This window comes from Lissotriton helveticus, chromosome 7 (assembly GCF_964261635.1).
Source record: "Lissotriton helveticus chromosome 7, aLisHel1.1, whole genome shotgun sequence".
NCBI classification, from domain to species: domain Eukaryota; kingdom Metazoa; phylum Chordata; class Amphibia; order Caudata; family Salamandridae; genus Lissotriton; species Lissotriton helveticus.
Window position 1 is genome coordinate 1,785,890,902 of NC_136068.1, and position 24,649 is coordinate 1,785,915,550.

The window sequence follows — 24,649 nt, forward strand, 5'->3', positions numbered from 1 at the left end:
GACACAGAGTTTGTTTATTTTTTCAAGGAAGTAGTGTGAAAGTCCCTCGCATAGAGCCTGACTCGTAGTGTTCTGAGTGGCCCTGGCCGGCGGATTAATGAAGTCTTTAACAATGGTGAAGAGTGTTTTAGATGAGTTTTTGGCCTTGGTAATTTGAAAAGAAAAATGATCTTTCATAGCGATTTTTTTTTTTGGAGGAATGTTTTCAGGGCAGACCTATAAGAAAATTTGGCTTCAGGGTCATAATTTAGTCTCCACTTACGTTCAAGTGCTTTGCATCTGCTTTTCTCCTCACGGAGGGAGGTGGAGAACCAAGGGGCGGAGGGTCGCGATCTAGTGGAGGTAATGACTTTCAGGGGAGCAATGGAGTCAATAGCATTGACAAGGGCAGCATTCAGCCTAGAGACGTTTCCATCTATATCAGAGGAGAGGTGCTCCGTCTGGAAGTGGAATACCGGGTCCAAGGTGGCACATGTGACCTTGTGCCACTTTCTTCCCAACTCCTTCCTCGGGGCCAGGGGGGCAGTATTCCGTCCGAGGGCAAGAGAGAAGGGGATGAGATAATGGTCGGACCAGGTGAGGGGGAGGGGTGGGAGGACAGTGGTAGTGGAAAAGTTGGCGAATATGAGGTCCAAGGTGTGCCCAGCCACATGAGTAGGACCTACGACTAATTGTTTGAGGTTCAGGCTTTCCATAGTTTCCAACAGATTGTTCGCCTTCACGCAGAGAGGATTGGCTACGTGGAGGTTAAAATCACCTAGGACTAGAAAATATTGGTGTTTGAGGGATAGATCAGCCAGTTGGTGGGAGAGGGCAGTGAGAGAAGGGGAGGTGGCGGTAGGGGGGTTATAAACTAATCTGCCGGCCAGTATAACTGCCGCGGGGTCAGATATAGAGAAGTACATGGCTTCAATTATACCAATATTAGTAAGTTTAGTAAAGGTCAGCTGGAGATAGGATTTGAGGATGACGGCTAGACCGCCTCCAGATTTACCACCAGCCCGGTTCATGCAATTTATAGCGTATCCTGGGGGGATGGCCAGATAGATGTCCGGAGAGGAGGAATCAGTGATCCAGGACTCAGTAAGGAATAGAATATCCCATTCTTCTGAGGAGATAGACATCCAGATGTCATTGGCATGACGAGGGAGAGAGCGGCAATTGATCAAGCCAGCTTTCAGAGTCCGGCAATTAGAGGAGGGGAGCTGCGGTGGGGGACGAGGCGGTAGGCAGGGTTGGTAGGACGGTAGAGTGAAGTTACATTGCGGGCAATGGAAAGCAACAGACTCTAAGTGGTTTGGGATGCAACGGATGATAGCCGGGCAAGGGGAGGGGTTTAGTAGGTGTAGTTGAGTGTTGGTCCAACACGTACGAGTAGAGTCAGTAGAAAAGGCAGGGGGTCTGGCCCTGGGCCCAGTCCAGGCCCGGACGGGCCCAGACGGGCTTGCCTTAGGCGCGCCTTCGGCGCGCTGCCGGCGCGCCCGCTGCGCCCGTCCGCAGCGCTTCCTAGCGAGACACATGAGTTATGTCTGTTAGAGAAGGCGTAATGGGGGCGTGGCCAGCTGAGGTGGGCGTGTCGGACCTGGCGCCTCGCCCTCAGTAATGGCGAAATGAGGATTCGTTGCAGCGCTAAATCCGCTGTTCAAGTGTAAGGGATGAGTGATTTAAAAGAACAAAGTATCACACAGAAAAGTTTTTAAAATTACAGGCTCACTCCCGGCTTCCGCCTCAGGAGACTCACGATTTAAAGTGACGCGCTTTCTAGCTGCGCGCACTTATATGATCGAGTAAGGGGGCGTGGCCAGCTGAGGTGGGCGTGTCGGACCTGGCGCCTCGCCCTCAGTAATGGCGAAATGAGGATTCGTTGCAGCGCTAAATCCGCTGTTCAAGTGCAAGGGATGAGTGATTTAAAAGAACAAAGTATCACACAGAAAAGTTTTTAAAATTACAGGCTCACTCCCGGCTTCCGCCTCAGGAGACTCACGATTTAAAGTGACGCGCTTTCTAGCTGCGCGCACTTATATGATCGAGTAAGGGGGCGTGGCCAGCTGAGGTGGGCGTGTCGGACCTGGCGCCTCGCCCTCAGTAATGGCGAAATGAGGATTCGTTGCAGCGCTAAATCCGCTGTTCAAGTGTAAGGGATGAGTGATTTAAAAGAACAAAGTATCACACAGAAAAGTTTTTAAAATTACAGGCTCACTCCCGGCTTCCGCCTCAGGAGACTCATGATTTAAAGTGACGCGCTTTCTAGCTGCACGCACTTATATGATCGAGTAAGGGGGCGTGGCCAGCTGAGGTGGGCGTGTCGGACCTGGCGCCTCGCCCTCAGTAATGGCGAAATGAGGATTCGTTGCAGCGCTAAATCCGCTGTTCAAGTGCAAGGGATGAGTGATTTAAAAGAACAAAGTATCACACAGAAAAGTTTTTAAAATTACAGGCTCACTCCCGGCTTCCGCCTCAGGAGACTCACGATTTAAAGTGACGCGCTTTCTAGCTGCGCGCACTTATATGATCGAGTAAGGGGGCGTGGCCAGCTGAGGTGGGCGTGTCGGACCTGGCGCCTCGCCCTCAGTAATGGCGAAATGAGGATTCGTTGCAGCGCTAAATCCGCTGTTCAAGTGTAAGGGATGAGTGATTTAAAAGAACAAAGTATCACACAGAAAAGTTTTTAAAATTACAGGCTCACTCCCGGCTTCCGCCTCAGGAGACTCACGATTTAAAGTGACGCGCTTTCTAGCTGCGCGCACTTATATGATCGAGTAAGGGGGCGTGGCCAGCTGAGGTGGGCGTGTCGGACCTGGCGCCTCGCCCTCAGTAATGGCGAAATGAGGATTCGTTGCAGCGCTAAATCTGCTGTTCAAGTGCAAGGGATGAGTGATTTAAAAGAACAAAGTATCACACAGAAAAGTTTTTAAAATTACAGGCTCACTCCCGGCTTCCGCCTCAGGAGACTCACGATTTAACTATGGGTTCTGGCTGAACAAAACCGGGAAGACATCTGCTCCCTTTTGTCCTTTGACCTCTGGTTCCTCCTTCCATATGGACATCCCTGCCAAGGAACGAGTTGAAATGCAGGTGTTCCATAATCCAGCCAGACCCACCTTCTCCTACCTACGGAAACGAACTGCTGCCACTCTGACTGTGGCTCTGTCTGTTATCAATGTCACGGGCCTCGTGTGCCTCGAAGGCCTGGGAACACAGCTGGTGGGTCACAGTTCCTGCCACATCACCAGAACATTGGACTCAATTGATCCCCCCTCCTTTGTTGCTTCTCCGAATATGTACTTTGTTTGTGGCACCAAAGCTTACACTTGGCTTCCAAAAAGTTGGGGGGGTACTTGCTACATCGCCTTCGTTCTCCCTCCAACGTACGTGGCCCCAGCAAACCATCACCGGCAGAAGCGCGCAAGAGACATTGAACAAGCCGACTCCACCGGAGCACAGTTCCTGGATGCAGTGAAGGGACTTGTTCCTCTGTGGGGCCCAATGGCAAACAGCCGCGCCATCCGACACCTGACCCAGGCGGTAGAAACGACCATGAACAACACGGCTGGCATCCTCACTAACAATACGGCCGAGCTTCAGGCAGTCCGCCTGGTGGCTCTTCAGAACCGCCTTGTTCTAGATGTGGTTCTAGCTGACCGTGGAGGAGCATGTCGCATCATCGGATCCAGCTGTTGCACCTACGTGCCAGATAACTCGCCCTCAGTCTACAAAGCAATCGAGCACCTCCACAGACTTTCCTCAGAGGTTCACCAGGAGCAAGAAGGATGGTCGCTTGGAAGCTGGTTTTGGGGTACTTTGAAGGACTGGGGATGGAGGTTGTTTACATTTATATTGATACCGGTCGTGGTACTGTGTGGGTGTTGCCTAGGTATTCAATGCTTGCCACCTTTGTGTTCACTCATTGCTAACTGCATGTGCCCTAGGACTCCGAATTTGGAAGCTGAACATATGAAAGCTTTGTATGATATCGAAATACGTAATATAATGGGGATAGACATAAATTGACAAGCTGGCTAGATATGTTGAAAAGGGAGGACTGTTAAAATCTGGATTGTGGCGTAAACATTATCGGCGCCATCTTGTCCTTTTCAGATCCATACGTGCGCGTAAGCAGCAACCATTTTGATTGCCATGGCCTCTCTGCCCACTCCCGATAGCCAGCGTCTCTCTCTCTCTCCCCCTCACTCCCCAGCCTCGCAAGCATCCCCGACAGCCCCCGGTCTCTCCTGCTTGGGTCATAAACGCACCTCCAGCGCGACCCTGCCTCCGAGCCACATCCCGTGCTGAACCCCCCTCACTCTTTCATCTCATTCATAGAACAGGCCCTTTTGATAACCTCTTCCTCCCTGCTCGATTGTCCAGCCTGACCCCAGGCCATCACTTAGCTCAGCAGGTGCAGTTTATTGCCCCCTACAGTAGGACCTCGCCCCACATCAAAGGAGCGGGGATTAATCAATGCCTTCAACACCCCTAGATCCGACCGATCGCCCACATTCCTGTTCCCAGCGGAATGTCCAGCTGCGCGATAGCCATCATGCTGTGATTTGGGTGGGGACCTCTACTGTAGATATGTGTGAGAACGGGCCGGAACCGGGGATTCCAAAGATGCCTTTTTGAACTTCAAAGCAATACCACGGATGTCATAAATGTAATAAAGCCATAAACCTGTGTATAAGAGGCCAGGCCTCAGAGATGCGGATAGAGCACCTCAAGAAGATACACTGTTGTCTGATTTGACGTGTTCTGCTCCGTCGGAATAAAACTTCTGTTTCCTGCCTTCCAGTCTCCAGCGCCTGCCTCTTTATTTCGTAACCGTGAGTTGGGTGAGAGGCGGCTAACGCCGGGCAAACCTTGAAAAGGGGTAATCGACCTGATCTGCCTGACCCTTTTTCCTCATATCTGGGACCCCTGAGGGAGGGATAGGTACAGCAGACAATTGGTGCTTAGGGTCTCAGTGCTTTTGTGACACTTGCAGGAGGTAAACTGAGTGAGACACAGGCTTTTATGGAATGGCGAAGTGAAAGCAGGAAACAAGTGAGCAATTCATCTAGCTAATACACAGGAAATGTTCACCCAGCTGTCTAAAATTAAGCATGAGCGAAAAATCCGCTCCGATCGCGGATTTTGCGGATTTTCGGTAAATCCGCGAACTCTCGCGAATTTACCGAAAATCCGCAATTCGCGAGCGACGGATTCCCGGTCAAAAGTTCACGCCTTGCTGGTCTGTAACTGATTTACGATGGCGCTGGCAAGCTGCCAGCGCCATCCTAAAGTTACTTAATTAGCTTCAGCAGGAAGCTCTAATAGATAAGATAAAGCAGGGGCTCGAGCGCCTGCTTTATGTTACCAATTAGAGCTTCCTGTTGAAGCTAATTTAGTAACTATTTTAGGATGGCGCTGGCAGCTTGCCGGCGCCATCGTAAATTAGTTACAAAAAAACGGTGGTGTCTTCTTGAATAAATATGAAGGGCAGGGTTCATTCTGGCACGACGGTCCTGGCACAAAAATTACACCTCAACAGGAAGCACTTACAGATATCAATACAGCATGTGCCCTAGTTGAAGCTTTAATTCAGTGACTCATTCATCAGCCCAAAAACAATCCTGAGCGTTGTGGAGGCTGGGCAGGTGTGCCTTCTTCCCAAATATACCGTCGAAAATCAGCTGTGACGCTGGATACAGGCCTTTGCATCTTTGACCTTCACGAGCGCAATCCCCGTGCTGTTCTGTGACCAGGAGCTTCTGTTTCTACATCTGTTGCTCCGATCAGTCTCTGACCTTTTATACACACAAGAGGCATGTGCACTCGCATGGAAGCCCCGTCCGTTTGGCCCCGCCCACACACTCGAGGTGTGCACCGTCTTCCCGCCATTTACCCACTATGATGGGCAGATCACTCAAGGGACCCCTGCGCCCTTCGGCGCGATTGCATAGTAACACACACCTGGTCGCTGTTGACAACTCTCGGGCACTTTAGGTAGCTGTAGTGTAGTAAAAGCACTATACATTTAGCCAACGAGGTAGCACTTACTGATTATCCAGTAAAGCCCCGCCCCCAAATCCGCCGATCCGCAAAATCCGCGGATTTTGCGGATCCACGATCCGTGAATCCGCAAATTCGTGAATCGTGGATCCGCAAAATCCGCCCATGCTTATCTAAAATAAACACACTTTATCATACTGTTCATGCAGAGAGTGAGGTAAGGTAAGGTACATTTTATTATGCATAGTTAATTAAAACCAGTGCAAAATGTGTTACAAAAAGGATTTAAAATGTCATAAAACTTTGTTCACTATAATCGTCCTTAAAAGCATACAATAAATGACTCAATCTGAATTGTACGAGAGGATTTTCCCTAAGGGAGAGCAGCGTATTCCCATGGGTCCTGATGACCGCCTACTTGTTGCCTATGTCGATGATCGTTAATTTTGGTAGTTTTGACAGTCTTTGCTCGATCATCTCAAGGAACTTAACGTATCTGCAGTTCGGTTTTGTGTTTGTAGGATTCAAGCAGGCGAGCACCGCTTGCCTTCTAGTGCGAGTCCCTATCTGCTTGAACTGGTCCTTTAAGAGCTGTTGGCGGGCTGGCTGAAGCTCTTCGCAGAGACAGGTCATGTGGAGTATGTCGCCCTTCTCTAGTTTGCAGAAAGGGCAGGCTTCGTGGTCGTTGCTCCTGAGCCATGGTGGAAGATGCTCTCTACTAGGCAAGACCCCTAGTCTTTGTTTCAAAAACCTCAGTTTTGTCGCCTTTGGATAACCCTGACTGAAATATGATTGTGGTTTCAGGGATTTGTATGAATTTAATGTCATCCATGCGTGGTTTCTTTTTGCAAATGCAGCCTTATCCTCTAATAAGGAGAGAGATTTGATGTTTTTCCAGACTAGTTTTTTAAACGGGTTATGCCCGAGTTGCAAATCCCAGATCTCGGGTAGATTGATGGCCCCCAGGGCTACCTTCTGGTATGATCTTGCCGGAGATACGTCCCTGCTTTGGATATCTAGCCATAACAACAAGTTTAGTGTGTTAGGAGTAGCAGAGCGGAGTTTATGGCAGCAGATGATGTAAGCTCCCTGTCTGGCAAGAACTTGTTTTTGCAAACCAAATTCCAGCCTAATTTGGGTGGGGGAAGTATAGGACGGGAGTGAAAACATTGTTCTGTAGGCTTTTGTCTGGATTGTATCCATGTTTTTAGAGACTCTTCCTCGTAGCGCCTCGCTGCCATAGCAGATAGATGGGAGTAGCTTGGCCTGAATAACTTTCAGATAAGGGGTCAGAAACTGCCCCGTCAGTTGATTTGCTAAATTTTTTAATGTGACGGCAATGCAAGCCCCTCTCCTTTTTGATTCCTGCTTCTGCTGCGCAAATGTACCCTCTCTTTCAAAGATGACTCCCAGGTATTTATAGTTAGTCGCTGGCTCTATTTTTTGGCTGCCTAGGGCACATGACTTCTGTTGTTTGTTTTTGGTATTGATCGACATGGTGCGTGTCTTACTCAGGTTTATTTTTAGTTTATTTTCCGTTGCGTATCTGTGCATTAGGATCAGAAGCCGCTGGAGAACGATGTGGGTGTGACTGAGTAGTACGACGTCGTCCACGTACAAAAGATTACTCAAAGTTTTCCCTCCCAACTTCAGGGTATGGGAGTTGCATGTGTTGAGTATGCTTGGTAGGTCCGCCATGAACAGTTTAAACAATATTGGGGCAAGCACACACCGTTGCTTGAGGCCTTTGGTGGTGCGAACTTTAGATGACAAGTGTGTGCCGCCTCCTAGCTTCACCTGTACCCAGGTATCAGAGTGGAGAAGCTTCAGCATACTTAGAGAGTGGGTTTCACGCATAGATGTTTATTGGTCGCTTGTCGTAAGTGACCCCTTCAGCCAGATTGACATTTTAGTCACCTACACAATGTACCTCGAGAATAATAGTTGTGATTTGCATCGCACTGGTTTAAGTGGGTAAGACCCCCGTCTCTACTGAGCCCTCATTTATATCAGTGACAGTACTGTCTCAGCAAAAGAAATCTGGAAAACAAAAAAACTATAATAATAAGATCTGAGGGACAGGTTTAGAGGCTGTAGCTGACAAAAGTACTTGTGGAACGGGAAGGAAGTAGTAGGACTAGAAGGAGGAGGATGATGACAAGTAGGATAACAAGGATTCAGGGGCGAGGAACCCTGCACAAATCTCAAGAATTACATACTCTGGGAAGGAACTACATAGTTTTAACAGACTTTAAGTAGCCGGCTGTGAGAATGGCTGGAATTTCACGCACGAGCCATCCCTAGAGAAGGTTTGTTAGCACTGAAAATTAGTGTGGAAAGCACAGCACAAGCTAGGCTCAGGGAAGACTAATGGGCTAAAGGAGCTGCAGGCATGGAAGTTAGGGCTGATTAATTGTCGCTCTCTGCCTAAACACGAAACAGAAATCCACCTACTGTTAGAGGAGAACAACTTAGACACCCTGTATATTACAGAAAGCTGTCTCAAAGACGGCTCCTCCCCTGATATAGTAATAGCCCTGCCACCAGGCTATAAAATACTCACATTGGATAGGATTTGACAAGTAGGGGTTAGACTGGACATCCTAATGTAGAATGTGTACAAGTGTACCACTGAGGCCCTCCTTATTAAAGGGTGTGAAGGCCTCCTCTTCTCAATCTCGTAAACTCCCACATACACATTATCAGGGCTCCTAATCTATAGACTTTCAGGCCCCTTTGGAGATTTTCTAGAAAATGTGCCCGAAGCTTTAGCCGGTATGCTATTAAAGAAATCTAACATCACTATATTAGGAAACCTAAATCTCCATATGGAGGATCAGAACCTCCCCAGCATCCAAAGACTGTTATTGGAGCTAGAAAGAATGCAACTTGCACAGTTGGTAATGACGGCCACACATGTTAAGGGTCACATTTTGGAAATAGTATTTTCCAATGACCCCGACATCAAGGTTACACCTCCAATTCTGGTACCCTGGCCAGATCACTATATTATTCCCTTTAATTTAGTGAAGATAGGGAGAGAGTACCAGGGGAACCCCCACAATGCCAAAAATATGAAAAGGCACTGGGATAAACTCAATTCACAGATATGGGGGAACACCTTAACAGATCCAACTATATTTAACACTGAGATACTGGTAATTGTGAAGGAAGCATATTCCAGGTGGGGAAACCTGGATTACTCAATCTTCGGATGAAGTAGCCGCTAAGGTCACCGCCAAACAAAAAGCCTAACCCAGGGTGGATGGATGGTTTAATCCCCAACTGTTAGTGCTAAAGAAAAATCGCAAAAAAGTTGAAAGGGACTGGAAAAAAAAATGATGATAAACAACTCAGAACCGTGCATAAATCAGCTACCAGAAACTACCACAACAGCATCAAAATAACGCAGGCAAAGTTCTTCGAGGAGAAAATCTGTGTGTAACTTTAGGACTCCTAAATGCCTTCTGTGAATACCGAAAGTCTTAAAGTTAGGATTTTCCTCAGTTTAGGAGTCCTAAAGTCTAACTTTACTACTCCTAAACTGAGAAAAATCCTAACTATAAGACTTTCAGTATTCACAGAAAGTATTGAGGAGTCCTAAAGTTAGGAGTCCTAAATTTACTACTCCTAAACTGAGAAAAATTCTAACTTTAAGACTTTCGGTATTCACAGAAGGCATTTAGGAGTCCTAAAGTTAGGACTCCTAACTTCTGTGAATACCGAAATGAGTAAGTGCCTTCTGTGAATATCAAAATGGAAGTAAGTTTAGGATTTTGTCTTAAGTTAGTTCTGTGAATCGAGCCCTTTGCCACCCATTTCCTCTTGAAAGTAACAGATATATACAGACCTTTAAAGCCAATGGGAACCAACCTCAAAGTTGGAAACGGGTCAGGTAAAAGCTCCACCTTTAAAAACCATCACCAGTCTCCCGCCAATTAAAGCAAAAGGTGTAGAAGCATTGATGGTTAAGGTGAAGTCTGGCTCCCCTCTAGATCCAGCCCCACTGCATATCCTCCAAACAGTTAAACCTGTCATCCTCCCTTCCTTAACTAAGGTCATGAACCAGTCTCTGGAAATGGACATTGTCCCAGCTTCATTGAAACACGCTATTATCAAACCCCGTTCAAAAAAGCGAACACAGATCCATTACAACTAGGTAATTACCGCTCTATTTCAATGCTGCCTTTTGTGGGCAAATTACCGGAAAAGCATGTTAACAGATCACTGTCGGAATTCCTAGAAACTAACCAATGCCTCCACCCCAACCAGATGGGTTTCCAGGCACAGCACAGCACGGAGTCTGCTCTGTTGGTGGTGGTGGAGCAACTCAGATCATCGTTAGACCAGGGAAAACCAGCTGCCCAGCTCCTCTTGGACATGAGTGCTGCTTTCGATCCGGTAGACCACCGTTTACAATGGAGACTCTCAACCAGAAGGTACCATGTTAAAGTGGTTAAAATCATTTTTGGAGGGAAGATCATTCCAGGTATTGGAAAATACCACCCTCTCAAAAACTATGTCACTTAGGGGTGGGGTACCACAAGGGTCCTCACTAACTTCCACACTATTTAACGTATATATGGAACCACTCACTAAGATTGTCCAAGAGTTCAACATCTCCATGAAGTCCTATGCGGACGATACTCAGCTGGTGATCTCATTGGATCCAAAAAAACACGAGAACTTTGAGAGACTATCACCATGTATGAAAAGAATCAAGGAGTGGATGACACAAAGCTGCTTAAAATTAAATGGGTATAAAACAGAGATAATGATCCTCAGGACTAAGAAAATTCCCAGGCCCTCCATAAGCTGGCCCGAATGTTAGGGCAGCCCATCCATACCTAAAGAAATAATTAAGAATCTGGGTTTTTGGTTGGAAAAGGATCTTCCCATGGCAACACAGGCTAAGAAAGTTGCAGCAACCTGTTTTGAACTACTTAGAAGTCTCTGAAAAATCCTGAATAGGATCCCAACCCAGCTCAGGAAGACAGTAGTCCATTCCCTGGTAACCTCGCGGCTGGACTAAATATGTGACCCGCAGACTGCAGGTGGTCCAGACTGCAGTAGCAAGACTGCTGTGAAATGTCCCGGCTCAGGAATCGATAAAAAAGACACATAAAGGGGCTACATTGCTCCCAATAGAGGCCAGAATCAAATTAAAGACTCTAGTCATGATGCACAGAGCTCTACATAATAAGGGCCCTGGGAAAATCAAGAGGCTGGTATCCTCTTACATCCTACATAGGTATTTGAGAGCAGGCTCTGAGGGACTTCTAAAGCCAGCTAATGCCAGGAGGGAGAGGTGGGGAGAAAGATCTTTCTCCCACCTGGCTCCCAAATTCTGGAACTTTCTTCCACAGGAATGTCGAACACTGGACAATGGATTGCAGTTCTGCAAGAGAATTAAGACATGGCTGTTTAAGCAATGCTTTAATGTCTAGTCAACAAACTCCATGTCTCTTAGTGCTGGGAAGTCCTAGGGCAGCCATGCGTTCTATAAAACACAAATAATAATCCCTACTAATATAATAAAGAGAGAGCCCAAACCTTTGAGGCGGGTAATCTCAGGCACCAAAGCACCAATCACAACACCCAATACAGCGTTGGAAAGGGCAGTTGCAGCAGAAGGACATAGGCTATGCAGACGCCCACCATATACATTTAAAAGGTAAAAGAACCGTGCCAGCAAAGTAGTCCATTGTGGGCCTGTCTGTGTTGTGCTGTGGGCGTGTGCTGGGGGTGTGACAAACGCTGGGGGCGTGTGGCACGTTCCGCCCTTCATGCCATGTCTCATATCGTGTGCTAATCCCACCCTGCTCCCTTTAAATACCCCTGCACCCCATAATCATAACCCACCCTTACTCCTTAAAATACCCCAACACCCTTAAACACTAAACCATCTTAACCCTATAAATATACCCTGTACCCCAAAACCCAAACCTACCCCTGAACCCTAAAAATACCCCTGTACCCCAAAACCCAAACCTACCCCTGAACCCTAACATACCCCTGTACCCAAAGGGCCCAAACCTACCCCTTAACCCTTAAAATACCTCTGTACCCCAAAACCCAAACCGAGCCCTGAACCCTTGAAATACCCCTGTACCCCAAAACCCAAACCTAACCCTGAACCCTAAAAATACCCCTGTACCTCAAAACCCAAACCTAGCCATGAACCCTAAAAATAACCCTGTACCCCAAATCCCAAACCTACCCCTGAACCATAAAAATACCCCTGTACCCCAAAACCCAAACCTAGCCCTGAACCCTTAAAATAGTCCCTGTACCCCAAAACCCAAACCTACCCCTGAACCCTAAAAATACCCCAATACCCCTATAATGAGTGTTTACCCTTCCCCGGTAAGTACATTGGTGGCACGGCGGCCCACATCTCCAGCAACATACTCAAATTTTTTCACCACCCATTTGAAAGATGCACAGGTCTCTCTCATTGATGGCCAGCACCGACATCCACTTTTAGACACACCTCCCGCAACAAGATCTAGAATTGCGAACTTTAGAGCTGGGGAGCTACATTCGAATCTCGGCATCAGCTCAACATCCTGTGATTCCAGGCAAATCGCTTTGTCTCCCCGTGCCTACCACAAATGAATGTGTTCTTCTGTAATGTAAATTGTGCTCATGCCATGTTGTCGAGTTCACGCTATATATTATTGCAAGGAAAAATAAAGTAGGGAAACTCGAGTTCACACACTACTGAACGCGCACTCTTAAGTGCATCAGCAGTGCACTGTGAATCGGAGCGTTTCACAGGCCTGTCACAGATAAGAAATGCTATCTAAACGAAATCCTACAAAACAATATACTACTGGCCGGCAGCAACTCATACACGTACAACGTCGGGACGGGCTGCTAGTAATAATAATAAAGGGCCAGGACGTGACTGGAGGGCTATGACTACCAGAATCACAAGACCCAGGAAAAGAAGAGCCAGGGCAAGGTAGACCTAATCTACGAGCACCAGGGTTACCAATGCAATCAATTAATCAATCAGGGTATCGTCAACAAACAGATAATGAGAAACAGAACAAGAAAAAAATAGACATGGGGTACTAAGACCAGGGTGAGAAAGAGCAGGAGGATGTCGAACAGGGGATTGTGTCCCATTTTACAAAAGTATGAAGTAACCTTAGGCTCTGCACCATTACAATGAGGAGAGCTGTAAGGGCGTGAGTTCACCACTAGGACTTGAGGGATGAGGGCAACCAACCCAGAAGTATTAGAGCCAGGTAGAAATCCCAAAGAGGACCAGTACCAAGAGACCAATGGAAAGAAGGAGCAGAGACAGGGGACCCACAAAGATCGGATCAAGGATGGCCGAGGGGTCAGAAGCGAAGGGACCAGGTCCGGGAAGTGCACAATCAGTAATGACAAGGGAAAGAAGGTTCTGGAGACCCTAGATTAAAATGATGAGGCAGGATATAAAGGACCAGGAGGTCCAGGGCCATTATGACAGGATACGATTACGAGGGCCCATGAGGGTCAGACTGTGGGATCCTAAATCAGGGTGACAACGACTACATGAATCAGGGTGACCCTCAACCTGGGAAGTAGGAGGATCAATGCCAGAAGGGGTCATGAAAACCTTACACCAGTAGGAATAGGATGGGACCGGAATACCAGGGGACTCAAAGACCCAATATAGGAGAACCAGTACTACATAATCCAGAAGAACTAGAAGCAGAAGGATTAGAAACAGGCAAGTCAGGGAACTAGATAAACTAGGAGAGCAGGACTAGGAGGACTGATGGTTGAGATATATGATTAAAGGGGTGAAAGGGTTCAGGACCTGGAGCCTGTGAAACAGGAGACCCAGAATTCAAAGGGCTAGGTGAAGGAGTACATGGGAATGATGACCAGAAAAAACAGGAAGAACAGGGACATGACGTTGTATAGCTAGCATTAACTGGAGATCAAGGAATATCAGAAACATGAAAGGATAAAATGATCTGTGGTGAACCAGAACAAGTTATTGCAGAACCATGAGGGTAAGGAGCAGAGGTTAAGGACCAGGAGGATCAGAACTAGATTTCGAAGATATGGACCAGGAAACCAAGATTAGCAGGACACGGACCAGGAAGACCAAGGGGACCAACACCAAAGGCCACCAGAAAACCAGTGCAGTGAGTACAAGGCAAACTAAAAGGATCTTGAGCAGGAGGGCCAGAAACATGCCTAATTGGGTCATAAAAATCGGGACCTAGGGAACTAGGGCTCAGATGACCAAGTGGGCCAGAGCCATCATTACATGTAGTTGGACCAAGGTGAAGAGGATCAGATGTAAAAAGGCCAGTCAGAAACGAGAAGACTGGGGAGACTGGACAGTGATAGCAAGAAGGACCAGCACCAAAATGAGCAGTTTCAGGAGGACATTGAAAAAAGAGAACCTGGATCAAGAGGCTCAGGATCAACACTGCAGTGGCAGTAGAACTACAAGAACAAGAAACAGATGCAAGAGGACCAGGGAAACACGAACCAGAACGACAAAGACTAAGGAGACCAGGATGAAAGAGCAAGATGGGCCAGGACCTGCGGTATCAGGATTATGTGGTTTAGGAAGAGAACTAGGGCAAAGTGACCAGTACCAAGATGGCCAGAAAGGAACAGACTCCCAGATAGGCAAAGACTGGGGGAACCAAGAAGGGCTGCAATGATCAAAGTAATATGGGAATACAAGACCTGTGGCCACAATACCAGGAGGAACAAAAAGACAGGGACCAGGGCAAAGAGATGTGCCAAATCCAGCGCAATCAGGATAACAGGTTTAGGTGGAGAAGGACCAGACTGGCAGGATTCTTGTGAGGATTAGTAGTACTATGATCAGGAGGCCCAGGCAGGGCTAATATAAGGAAGGACCGGGAAGATGAGGGTCAGGAAGGGTTAGAACACAGGAACACCTGATTCAGGAAACTACTACCAGGGTGACGAGAAGCAGTTGAACCAGGGCCAAAATGAGGGTCTAGAGGACTAAAACATCCCAGAAAAGAAAGACTTAAAACAGGACCAGGAGGTGGACCAACACCAGATGGCATGGACAGACCTGGAGGAGAATGGCAAAGAATGGGAGCAGGAGAACACCTGGTAGCTTGGCACAAAGAAGTGAGGCTTAACATTGAGACAAAGTGTAAAGTAGTTATATAGCACAAAAACAGTAATAAAGTAAAAACACAACACAAGAAACATACCAATCCAATTTAGAAATATATAACACATTTTAATAAATAAAGTAATACCAGAGTGACAAAAATCCAATAAGTAGAACTGGAGATATGCTATATAAAAATATTAGATAGATATTGCACCTATATGCACAGAGCAAAACTCCTGGTCATCTGGCAGTGCTAGACCAGGGGAAAATCATAGGTTCAGACTGACCATGATGAAGTGCAGGTAGAATACAGGGAGCAGGTTAGTCTCACTGAAAAGTTACCTTCTCAAATTCCGGTGCAACAAATTCCATTCACAGTGGAGGAGGCTACAAAGACCAGGAAGAGAATTTTGGATGTTTCAGCACAGGCTGCTGTCGCTCTAGTATGAAGAGCTAGTCGGGTGTAACAGTAAACTAAACAATTGTTTCCTTGGGGGAAAACTAATGCCTATGCTTCCTAGGCAAACAATCACAAAGTTGATGTATGAAAAAAATGGGCACCCAGAGCCTTTCAGAAATGGCTTGTGAAATTAAGATTTTCATAACTCTGTTTTTTGCACCATGCGCTTTGTGTTATGCATTTATTGGCTGTCTTTGTGATATGCTGCAGACCTTAATGAGAGAAGCTCCGGAGTATGAATCAAAGAGGTCAAATAGGGGCTTCAAATGGTGGGTTAATAAAGGCTCCAGTGATAATTACTTTGCTCAATGCACTTTGTCATATGTATTTTAAAGGCCATAGTTGTGATACTCTGTGGCTAGACAGGTCCTGGTATTGAACTTTTAATATGTAATGACTGCATACAGTTTTGCAGTTGTAGGGATCTAATTTAGGTATTTTGCAATAAATGATGGGTTGGGCATAATTATGTGAAGATTGGTTGGAGAGGCAATTATTTTAGATGACTTTTTTAGGAATAAAGGGATATATTTACAAGAACTGGTGCAAGGCGAGATATACCCCCCTCCCCCCGCCCCCTCCAGGGCAGGAGGGAATGTATCCTCTGAAGGCCTGACCCCAGACAAGCTAGAGGACAGAAGGGAAGAAAGGAAACCTAAATTGCCATGTTGCCAAGCTAAAATTGGAGGCAGAGAAAAAGAAACAGGCTTTGACGGTTATCAAAAGAAACAAACCATGGCCATGGGGGAAACGAAGTTGGCTATGGAGGAGAAAAAACTTATTTTGGCTCAGGAGTTGAGTCTGCGGGAGCTGGATATCAGCACCAGGAGGCCTGAGTCCAGCCAAGATGGCAGCAATTCTTCCATGCCCTCTGACAGGAGAGTTCACACACCCAAGGTCTGGTGACTGATTTCACAATGAGGGACGACAAAGACAGATGGTTTGAGGCCTGCAAAATTGCCCAACAGATGCACAAGGTCCTTGAGTCCAACTGGGAATGTAGTTTGTTGAGCCATATCCCTTGTGAGGGGCGGAGAACTATACTGGCCCTAGAAGAGAGTGACAGGATGAGGTATTCCCCCTATGAATGAGGCCTTAATAAAGAAGTTAGGCCTGACCTCAGAAAGGTATAGATAGAAATTCAGGGATAGTAAAAATATTTCCCAACAGATTTGGGTGGATTGTGTGGTTTCATTTTGCAAAGCATTGGATAGTTGGGTGAAGGGTAGTGAGCTAAAAGATTACCAGGGGCTGTATATGTTGTTTGCAACAAAGCATATGTTCAGTCTTTGTTTTCCAGATAGGTCCCAGCACCTTGTTGATAGCAAGGTCTAGCATCCCAGAAAGCTTGCTAAGGAGGCGTACTGCTGGGCTAGCCCAAGGGTTCACAGTAAGGTATCTTGGGGGATCACTACAAGGGTGCGCAGCGTCCTCACCAGAAGAAACAGGAGGGGTTCCCATCCACCTGCTGGGAAGAAGAAATAGTAATCTGCCAGTAAGTCTGGAGAGAAGGCACCCATAAGGTTTTATGAGTGTCAACAGGAAGGACACTACAAAGGGATGCCAAGTGTCCCAAGCAGACACAGACCCTCACCTGTTGGCAGTCACTGGGGTTGACTAGTGTAGCGCTTGGGGAGGAGATGGCCCTCGATAGTTCTGGGGAGAGTGTACAGTTGACCCTAATGTCCCTGGGTGATGGAGAGATGGTACAGAGAACCCTTTGGTGTCATCTGAGTCTTCAGAACAGGTAGTCCCTTATGTATTCCACCAAGTTAGGCTGTTGATAACCATGAGAGTCACTACCCTGTGGCTCAGGTTCTCTTTGATTAGGGGAGTCTCAGGTCTGCTGAAGGTAGCTGTGAGTCCATGGATGCGAGTGGATTGTCTGCTGGACAACAACCTAGAAGACACCATCTGGAAAGAGGTGGAGCTCAGGTCACATTTGGAGATGATCGGGTTGCCTGAGTGGGTGGGCCTGACAACACAGCCCATGGCAGATCGAGAGGGTGGTCAGAAGGACCTGGAGCCCACTCCTGCAATATTGACAATCCGGTGGAGGTAGAATCTCAGGGGATGCGCTGGTATTTACAGGGGAAGAAGTGACAAAACTGGAGAGCCTACCTGAGCTGACCAACTGGCAGGAGGAACAGGGTACCCCAGTGAAAACATTCTGCAAGGAGCAGAGAGTGCCCTACTCTTGTTGGTCTTTGGTGGCAGGCCGAGGCCCAGGCAGCTGGTGATGTCTGTGGGCAATACCTGATCTACTGGGAGAATGATCTCCTGTATAGTGAGACTAAGCCTTCTGAGCCTGGTACAACATGTGTTGGTGGTTTCCCAGAGCTTCAGGACCTTCCTACTGGGTCTGGCTCATGATGTGCCCCTGGCAGGTCATTTGAAGCTAGAGAAGACCTTTGACAGGCTTGTCACCCACTATTATTAGCCTCAAATCAGGAAGGCCTCAGATGTGTCCTACGTGCCAGATGAGTGGCAAGTCAAGGGGTATATGCATAGCTCCCCTGCAACATTTCCCTGTTGTTAGCATCCCGTTTGAGTGAGTTGGTATTGCCATTTGGGGGCCTCTGGGAGATTCTACAGAAGCAAGTTGGATTCAGCTCTTTTGAACTTATTTATGGACACCTGGCAAGAGGACCTCTCAGTTTGGTTAGGGAAGGCTGAGAGTAAGCTCCCAAGAAGCCACCACAGGATGTAGTCAGCTACACGCTGGTGTTCTGCAACCAGACAGCCAGCTTCAAGAAGCTTTCTCAGGAGATCCTTGACGTTAGTCAGGAGGACATGAAACAATGCTACAACCAGAATAGCACTCTGGCTTAGTCTTAGCCTATTCAAAAAGTGATGATCACACACCAACTTTCTGGGGACTGGAACATCCCAGTAACCACATGCTATTTCGGTGGGGACTTGAACATCCAAGTAACCACACACTCCGTGGAGACTTGAACAGTACTATAATCACACACCATATTTGTGGGGACTTCAATAAGATTAATTTCACACACCATTTCAGTATGTAATTAAACATTCCTATAATTGCGCATAATCTCTGTGGAAACTTGAACATCCTTATCTTCAAACACTACCTCTTGTGGGAAATCATGGTTTGAGGCAGTAGCTTTGAAGAGACTGAGACTACTAGGATCACATTCCATCTCTATGGGAAATAATTACATACCATCCCAGGGCAGATATTAACATAACATGCCATTCTGAGGGAGATGTGGTTTAATTGCTGCTTTGAAATAAGTGAAAGTAACTATTCCACTTCATCACATTGTTTGATACCATCATTTAATTTCTCCATGTGACGGTCCTTATCTCCTAAAATTTTAAGAACTAAACAAACAGTTACAGTTTTAATTTCACTTCTGTAATCCTGATATATGATATTTTCTAAAGCATTACATTTTCCATTTATTGTGTACCTCTAGAAGACATGCAGCCATTTAACTAGGAAAAGATTATGATATTATTTATGAACACAGCTGGGAAAATTAACATTTAGCCAATGACTGTATTCAATCACAGATGCTAATTATTGAATGAGTCCACATAAGGATGGTAGAACACGTTCAAGTCCCCACAAAGATGATTCTGTGCAAGTGATTAAATGACAACTTATTTGAAACAAGATCCTGTATTATGAATTTCTTCTGAAAGTGTTTCTGTTATTTATATTTGTTTAAACATTGAGATTGATTAGTCCTCAAAAGGCAAGTGTCCACACATACTTCATTCAAAGATGGCAATCACATGTATGTGTGTGTGTCTGAGTGTGTGTTTGTGTCAGGAAAAACAGCTCAGCTGCTGTGTTTATGAGAGAGGTCTGGAATTTGGATAATAGTTATGTGACTATTTTTAGTGTGCAATAGCTTTCACAGCTGCACCTGTATTAATCAGGACTGTGAAAACGCTGCTCCAATTTAGGATAGAGTTGAAGAACGCACTTCTTTAAAGAACACTAAATCGCAATGCAATAACCTTCAACATTCCAGTTTCCTCTTGCAATCCTTGTCACCTTTATGTGTTTATTTGTCCATGTAGAGCTCTCCACTTCTGCTTGGTTAAGTTTGCTGTAAGAAATTCCATATACTTACATGCAAACACACATATACACATCCCTTATGTTACTATTCCATGATAGAAATATGCACAGATTAGCAGCTTGTAATATTAGTGTCCATATGGTATATGTTCTGTAAGTGAGGGCCAGATGTACGCCCATTTTATTTTGCGCCTCGCCATTTGCAACTAATTGCGAGTAACAAATTGCGAGGCGCAAAATAAAATGTACAACACTAGTACATGGTTTTGAGACTCGCTATTTGGAAGGGACTGCCCCTTCCATATAGCTAGTCGCAAAACCTATATAGTGAGTTGCAAATAAATTGTGACTCGCTAAATAGCATTTTTACATGGCCCATGATGTTTCTGCATGCGCAAACGTGTTTGCAATCCCGTGTCATACATCCGGCCCTAAGTTACCAAAGCTGTACCTGGTATGTGTGATGAATACTACATTTCAGTTAATGCAATCTATGTTCTCTGCATGAAGTGTGCAGTAGAAGACTTGCACTGCACTGCAAATACTAGTTCTGTACCTGCTCTGTGTGAGGAATGCTCAGATGTGTCCCAGATGCCACTTATGAGGTAAAGTTGCCTGTTGATTACTTTTCTTTTTATGTGAGGGAAGCTTGAACTGTTAATGTTTTCCTCAAGACTATCCGGCACATACTACACCTGTTCCTTGATTTTGAAGCTTGCATTGTGATTGGGTGTGCTGTGCCTGTTGTGTGCAAGAAATTTTGGGGCAGACTTCAAGCCTCTTGCGTCATTTTTGGACTGCTGTTGTGTCACTTTTTGTGACACAGCGGCAGCGTAAAAATGCAGCCATGGACAACTTGATGCATCTAGGGAGATTCGTCATGTTGTAAAGCTCTGCGTAACATTATATCTGCTTCAGGTATAATGGTTGCAGGGTGTTGTTTCCCATTTAGGAAAGCCTCCTAAAAGTGACGCAGTGAAATCTGCAAGATTTCACTGCCCCACTTCTAGGATGCCACTATTCCCATGAGGTAGAGGGTCAAGACTTATTTACATATAGCTAGGTCTGAGCTGAGGTGGCAAGATACAGAATGATGATGGATTCAAAACCAGATCTGTGACTGGGGTGAGAGTCTGAATAGTTTCAGCGCTCTGTCCATCATCTCCTTGTGCTTGCTTTGTTCGCCTTAAGTTGGCCGAGTATGTCACGATGTGGGTCCCTTGCTCACTTTGCCACTGGATTCAAGCTTGTCTGGCTGATGAGGGGTGTTACCCCAAAACTGGTCCGAGGATGCATGTTTACAGTCCAGGGAAGACCTGGCCTGTCAGTTTGGCTGGACTGTTCCCATGAGGCACAGGGTCAAGACTTATTTGCATATAGCTGTGTCTGAACTGAGGTGGCGAAGTGAGATAAAGAACAATTATAGTATCAACCCAGATCTGTAACTGGGGGTGAGTGTCTGAAACATTTCAGCGCTCTGTCCATCATCTCCTTTTTTTTGCTTTGTTCCCATTAAGTTGGCAGGGTATACTCAGGTGTGGGTCCTTTGTTCACTTTGCCACTGGATTCAAGCTAACCAGGCGGATGAGGTGTGTTGCCTTGAAACCAGTCCTAGGATGCTCGTTCCCGGTTCAGGGAAGCTCTGGCTTGGCAGTTTGGGCTGGACTGTTCCAATGAGCCACAGTGTCAAGACTGATTTACAAATAGCTGGGTCAGAACTGAGGTGGCAAAGTAAGCTAAAGAATGATGATGAATTCAACCAATATCTGTGACTGGGGGTGAGTGCCTGAAAAATGTTAGGTCTCTGTCCATCATCTCCTTGTGTTTGCTTTGTTCGCCCTAAGTTAGCAGGGTATGCCCAGACGTGGGTCCCACGCTCACTTTGCCACTGGATTGTAGCTAGCTTGGCTGATGAGGGGTGTTACCCCCCAAACTGGTCCCAGGATGCTTGCTTCCAGTTCAGAGAAGCCCTGTATTGGAAGTTCAGGATGGACTGCTCTCATGAGGCACAGGGCCCAAAGTAATTTGCATATAGCGGGGTCTGAACTGAGGTGGAGAAGTGAGCTAAAGAACAATGATGGATTCATCCCAGATCTGTGACTGGGTGTGAATGTTTGAAAACTTTCAGCGCCTCGTCCATCATCTCTTTGTGTTTGCTTTGGTCACCCTAAGTTGTCAGGGTATGCCCAGACTTGGATCCCTTGCTCACTTTACCACTGGATCCGAGCTAGCCTGGCTGATGGAGGGTGTTACCCAAAAAACGATCTCAGGATGCTTATTTACAGTTCGGGAAGCCCTGACTTGGCAGTTTGGTTGGACAGTTCCCATGAGTGACAGGGTCGAGACTGATTTGCTTATTGCTGGGTCTGAACTGAGGACGCGAAGTGAGCTAAAGAACGAGGATGGATTCAACCCAGATCTGTGACTGGGGGTGAAGTGTCTGAAAACTTCCAGCGCTCTGTCCATCATCTCCTTGTGTTTGCTTTTATTACCCTCTTCTTTCTCAGCGCAATGAAATAGTTTTGGTGTACGCACTCTGTACAAATGACGTGTAACAACTTTGTAATTCATTTAGAAACGTATATGTGAAATAGATTTTAATTGATTGTCACCAAACAAAGCTAGAATAAGAGGTAGGTGAAAATAGAGTATTCAGAGACAGAATGTACAGGTGAAAATATATGTAATTCAAGGAAAACTTGCAAACCCTGTTATTTTGGAGTCTGCCTCAAAGATTTTGTAAGGCTTCCTGGACCCAACCAGTGCTTTGCAGAGGATCATCTGGCATTGTTAAAAAGGGGTTAAAACAATTGCAAATTGATTGAACATTCATGTTTGCACTTGTTGCACCACAATGTTTCTGACTGCACCCTATATGTGTACAAGGTTAGATTTACTGACTTTCCATGCAAAGCAGTGCAGCACATCAAGTTTCTGAGATGTGTTACATGAAAGGGGAAGAGCATAACAACCGCAGTTCTACTAAGACATACAGCCTGATTCATCAAGCTAAATTGCACTTGCAAAGGGCAAGATTCTCAGATTCTTGCCTTTTGCGAGTGCAATTTTTGCATTTGGGATTCATCATCCCAAATGCAAAATTCGCTATTAAAGAATTCGCACATTTGCGAAGAATGGCATTTAAGGAATCTCTATTAGAGATTCCTTAAATGGTATTCATGAAACATTTAAAAATTGCTAATTCGCAATTTAGGACCGCTATTTACCACGAAGTCAAACCTCGTGGTAAATAGCGAAAACTTAGAAAAATGCATTTAAATGCATTTTTCTAAGTTGCATGTTACACACACACATGTCCTTTGGACATGTGTGTGCACAACATCAGTGTAAATTCACATTTCAGGGGTGCTACAGGGTGTCCTTTGGACACCCCTGCACCCTTGAAATCACATCCTTATTTGCGATTAGCAAATTGCTAATCGCAAATAAGGAATAACTCCCCAATCATTCCAATGGGCCTGTAGGCCCATAGGAATGCATGGGGAGTTATTCCTTATTTGCGATTAGCAATTTGCTAATCGCAAATAAAGAACATGTAGGAATCGCAATATTTTTTGCAATTCCTACATGAATCCCGTTTTGCAAGTCCTTAAAACCGATTCCTTATGAATCGCTATTAGGGGCTCGCAAAACGGGAGAATGATGAATCAGGCTGATAGTGATACTTTACTCTCTCTTCCTGCTTGGTGCACTTTAAGCTTTCATGTCTTAACACAAACACCCTTGAACCACAATGTGTGTGTATTTATGTGCGTGTGTGTGTGTGATAGTGTGTGTGGGTGTGTGCAAAAACTATGCAATAGTCTCTTTTCCCCCATTTCATGCATGCTGTACAGTGCAATACACATGAAAAGCAGGAAAAATGTGGAGACTTTTAAAACTTTTTCCACTAGTACACCTGCCTCATATGTTTGTCTATAAATAAGGATCATGGGATTTCCTTCAAACCCCATGGGTAGATAAAAGAGAACCAAAAGTAGCACAACATTGCACAGAGCACTGCCTTGTCACATTAAAGGCAATTTTCCAACGCAAATCATGATTTGCTTTGGAAAGTAGAAACCACAACACTTCTTTGTGCTGGGTTTGCGTAACATTTATGATGCACACCCTGTGCAAGGTGTTAGTAACTCTCGGCTGCTCTTTGGAGGGGTTTGGACTCCTGCCGTTCATATTCCCAGCTTCGAGAAGTGATTATTCGCTGCGGTTGCATTTGAGAAATCATTTTTATTAACCACTTTTGTGTTTTACTGTTTCTACATCATTTTTCATTTTGGACACCTCTATCAGGAGTTTAAAACAATAATAATGAATGAAGCATTGAAAATCCCATGTTCTGCTCTAATTCGGAGCCCTCTTGCTAGTCAGGTCCTGTGTGAATCCAAAGAAAAGTTTACATGTGGAATATTCATTTGAGCACAGAGCACATTTCCTAAATCAGCTAACCAACACACCATGTTATAATTTGTTCCAATGTGTTGTAAGTTACTTAGACTTCAGCACATTTGGAATTGACTTGTTTTATGTTACATGCTACAATGTTTTCTGTAGTAATATAGTATGGAGAGCAGAATAAACATACAATAAGCCACGGTTCTAAAGGGACAGTTGCAACAAATACTGAATTAATGGAGTTTAAACTATAGTGAACATAGCTCACCCTCATACAACACCGCAGCAAGGAAACCGAAAACTGTCAGAAGTGACGTCATGATGCTGGAGGAAGGTGCCAGGTGATGAAGAGGGTCTGGTTGAAGCCTGTCGTCTGCTTTTCTGTTAACTACACCTCTGGGGATGCTGCATTTATGTTCCGGAGAGAAGGAAACATTCTCCCTCCAATCCCATTCTCCTTCCCCCCCCCCCCCCTCTCCCACCTGGAATTCAATCGAACGCAGCAACTGTTGCCTGAGCCAGCTCCTGCTTGGAGCACGCCCTGGGAGAAAATACATTTGCTTCCCTCACTGCAGCTTGTGACTTGCCTGTGAACACAAACATCTTGCACCTC

At 45.8% G+C, this 24,649-nt stretch overlaps 1 protein-coding gene across 1 annotated transcript in view; it reads right to left on the reverse strand.

The window, feature by feature from the left end:
* The window catches only part of LOC144767715 (phospholipase A2 inhibitor gamma subunit B-like), a 347,909-nt gene extending 323,473 nt beyond the window's left edge, over positions 1–24,436 (reverse strand). The window contains exon 1 of the mRNA XM_078651105.1: positions 24,305–24,436. Coding sequence (XP_078507231.1) covers positions 24,305–24,356 — 52 coding nt within the window. The 5' untranslated portion in view covers positions 24,357–24,436. The remainder of the gene's footprint in view (positions 1–24,304) is intronic.
* Between the last annotated feature and the right edge of the window lie 213 nt (positions 24,437–24,649).